Here is a 3,225-nt window from a genome sequence, read left to right as displayed (position 1 = left end):
AGTTTGAATTATTTCTTTGGGCTAAAAAACTTTGGGGTAGGCCGATTACTTTTCACAACTCTCCTTGGAATCCCACACCACTTGTTTGATTTCTTCGAAGGAAATAGGAAAGGGGTTGACTAATAAGACACCCTATTTTACCATTTAGACAACCCTAATTAATGTTTGAAATGTTTTTATTGGTTGAAATTGCATTGATTTCCGAAAAAGATGATTACAAGAAGTTCATTATAGGTTGACTTTTTCTAAAAATGATTATAGGGTGTCTAAGGGGTGTCTGTAAAAAAATGGACTAATGGATCTTCATAAAATATATTTTTTTCAAAGAACACTTTTGGCTGTTTGTCATATTATGTGATAGGGTTTGTGCACTAGGTACCACCAATATCGAGGGTGTTAAGCCAATTATAATTCCCATTCAACTTGAGATAGAGTGAAAATATCCGAGTTTTCATCCCCTACGGATACCGATCTCGACTGAGCTTTTTTGCTTAAGGTCAAGTCGAACACTCTCCTCAAATTCTTCACATTTGGACATTAAACACCAAATTAATACGATCCTACAATTTTAGGTTCAATCTTAGTACATAATAAATTTTAATGCGATTCATATCATTTTTTTTTGGCTTGAAGGGTTGTAGGATCTTGGGATCCTATCATCAAGATCTAATTTTAACAATATTGTTTATGATCATATAAAATACAATAATTATTTACAATATAATTAAAAGTTAGAGAAAGTTATTCGCGGTTAAACAAATACCCTTTTTAATAGATTGCCATTTAGTCATTTATCGATAAATGATAAACCATATTTAGGAACCGTCATGTATGAAAGAGAAATTAAATATTTTTCTGATTTTTTTCTTACTTGTTTTTCTATCCATATGAAATGGTAAAACGTGTCTATTTTGATAAAATTAATAATATTAAAAGATACTTATCATTATTTCACATGTTAAAATGGTAAAATGATAAGTAGGAAAAAAAATAAGACATTTAATTTCTCTACATGAAAATATCTCAAAGAATCATAAAATTCAAACACTAAGAATTAACTACACAGTTTCTTTTTTTCTTTATTCTTTAACACCCAAAAAGAAATTAACTAGTAATAGCAATTTAAATCACACTAAATGTAACAAATATAATGATTGCAATGAATATTCATAGACCAATGCATACATGCAAGCAAGAAACTTATAACGCCTTAAGTTTTCAATTCCAGTGCATCTGAGAAGATGTATACAGTGGATTTAGCATAGAAGAATTTGATCTTCCCTTTTTCTTTGAAAACAAGTCTCCCAGAAGAGGAATTATCGGTTTCTTCTTCACTACTTTCCTCTCCGTCATCTTCCTCCCTCCACCACCACTTACCACCGGGGTCAAGCCTGACATTGAGCTCTGCTCCACTACCTTTTCAGCTTTTGCGATCTTTGACATGTTCTTTTGGAGCTCAGCGTTTAAAGAAGCCAAAGCCACCTCGGTCTCAGACTCTTTCTCTTTCAGTAACTTCAACTCTTTCTTCGTTTCTTCAAGTTCCGACTCAAGCTTTTTCAGGGAGGTAACAAGCACTGGCACCGGCGGCGGCGGCTCTTCTTCGATTTCTCTGGAAGACGAGCATGATTTCCATGAAGTTTGAGTGCTATGTGTGGATTTCCATGATGGTGTTTCTTGTTTTGGTAAGGCGAATGGGGGTTTAGGAGATGGTAAGAAGATTTCTCCGGTGAGAAACTTCTCTCCGAAGATGGCCACGGCTTCTTTCACTGAACTGAAAGCACGGGAGGTGTCCACATTGGAGCTGTAGTCAAAGGCTATTGGTGGTGGTGGTGGGTTTTCCGGTAGGGTTTGGGATTCCATGGTGGTGGAATTTGGAGGATGCAGTTAGAGAGTGTTGGCTTTTGATGATGGGTGAGTGCTGAGTTTTCTTTGCTTTCACTTCAGATGTTGATGTTGTTGAGGGAGCTAGCTAGTTATCTAGGGTTTGCTTTCACTGCAAGTACATGGTAAAGAAATTGACCAGTCAACTACTTTGACATTTCACTTGGTCAACGAATTAAGTTCAGTTTGCAATTAAAGGATAAAAATCAAAGAATTAGTTGTAATGAAACAGTTAGGCCTCAACCCATAAACTAATTTTCTAGAATTACTTGTAATGAAACAGATAGCCTAGGTTCGGGTTTTTGGTTTCCTCGAACCGGTTTCTGCGGTTTGAATTTTTTTTGTCCAATTTGAAAACCGAACAAAATTGAATTTTTTAAGTTAATATTTGGTTTGAATTTTTTTTCTAATTCGAAAACCGAAAACCGAATTCTACTTCAGTTAGGTTCGGCTTGAAAACTAAAGAAACCAAATATTAACTTAAAAAATTTTCAAGCATAAATTAAAATGTTTTTAATACAGAAATCTAAAGTTACAAATAGAAAGAACTAAAGTTTCATACAAAATGATCTAAAAAGTAAATAAGTTAAAATGATTTTTATTTTAGAATTAATACTTTTATTTAATATAAAGTATACAATATATTTTTTAATTAGTTGATTTATGAAATTCGGTTTTTCGGTTTGGTTTAATTTAAACTTCATGAGACCGAAACACGAACCAAAAACCCAATTTACAATTCAGTTTGGTTTCAAATCCAACCAAAACCCAAATTTGAATATGGTTCCTTAATGAAATCAATTTCAGTCCGATTTGATTTTCAGGTTTTTAAGTTCCGGACCAAATAATTTCCACCCCTAGTTAACTCTCAACCTATAAAACTATTTTTCTTGTGGTGGCTCAATTGGTTTGTGAGTTGTAACCGAACAAAAAATATAAGGACTTTTGATTTTATTATAAACCCTCATCTTTTATTCATGCTTATGACCAACAATAATAAAAAAAAAGTTCATAAATGACCGAGTTAATTTTTTTTATTATGTATATGTTTTTTGTGAACCACCAAGACAACTATTCCATTTATCCCAAAATTATTGTCCACGGACAAAAAAACATACAGATTAATTACTACTAACTTTATTAAATGAAATGACATTCGTACCATTTTGTTGCATTTAATTTCATGGTAGGTTAACCAATAATAACCGGTATGTTGGTAAAAGTGATATTTATTTTTATAAGTAGTCTATTATTTTGGGGCAAATTACAAATAAAACATGGACTATTAACATGAGACAAATGGAATATAATATTAGGTTAAACTTGGAGAATATAAGACCCTTT

The 3,225-nt window shown here is 32.6% G+C and overlaps 1 protein-coding gene across 1 annotated transcript; it reads right to left on the bottom strand.

Annotated features, from left to right (window-relative positions):
• Nucleotides 1–1,040: 1,040 nt before the first annotated feature.
• LOC145005608 (uncharacterized) lies at nucleotides 1,041–1,933 on the bottom strand. The gene has a single exon (XM_078964721.1). The coding sequence runs from the start codon at nucleotides 1,858–1,860 to the stop codon at nucleotides 1,219–1,221; it is 642 nt and encodes a 213-aa protein (XP_078820847.1). The 5' UTR covers nucleotides 1,861–1,933; the 3' UTR covers nucleotides 1,041–1,218.
• Between the last annotated feature and the right edge of the window lie 1,292 nt (nucleotides 1,934–3,225).

Source organism: Lactuca saligna, chromosome 7 (assembly GCF_052625555.1).
Source record: "Lactuca saligna cultivar CGN05327 chromosome 7, ASM5262555v1, whole genome shotgun sequence".
Classification (NCBI taxonomy): Eukaryota; Viridiplantae; Streptophyta; class Magnoliopsida; order Asterales; family Asteraceae; genus Lactuca; species Lactuca saligna.
The sequence above is the reverse complement of the archived record's forward strand: the minus strand, read 5'-3'. Positions and strand labels throughout refer to the sequence as shown.

Bases quoted from the DNA above. Each gene is read 5' to 3' on its own strand.
- LOC145005608 (XM_078964721.1), bottom strand. From the start codon at position 1,860: ATGGAATCCCAAACCCTACCGGAAAACCCACCACCACCACCAATAGCC.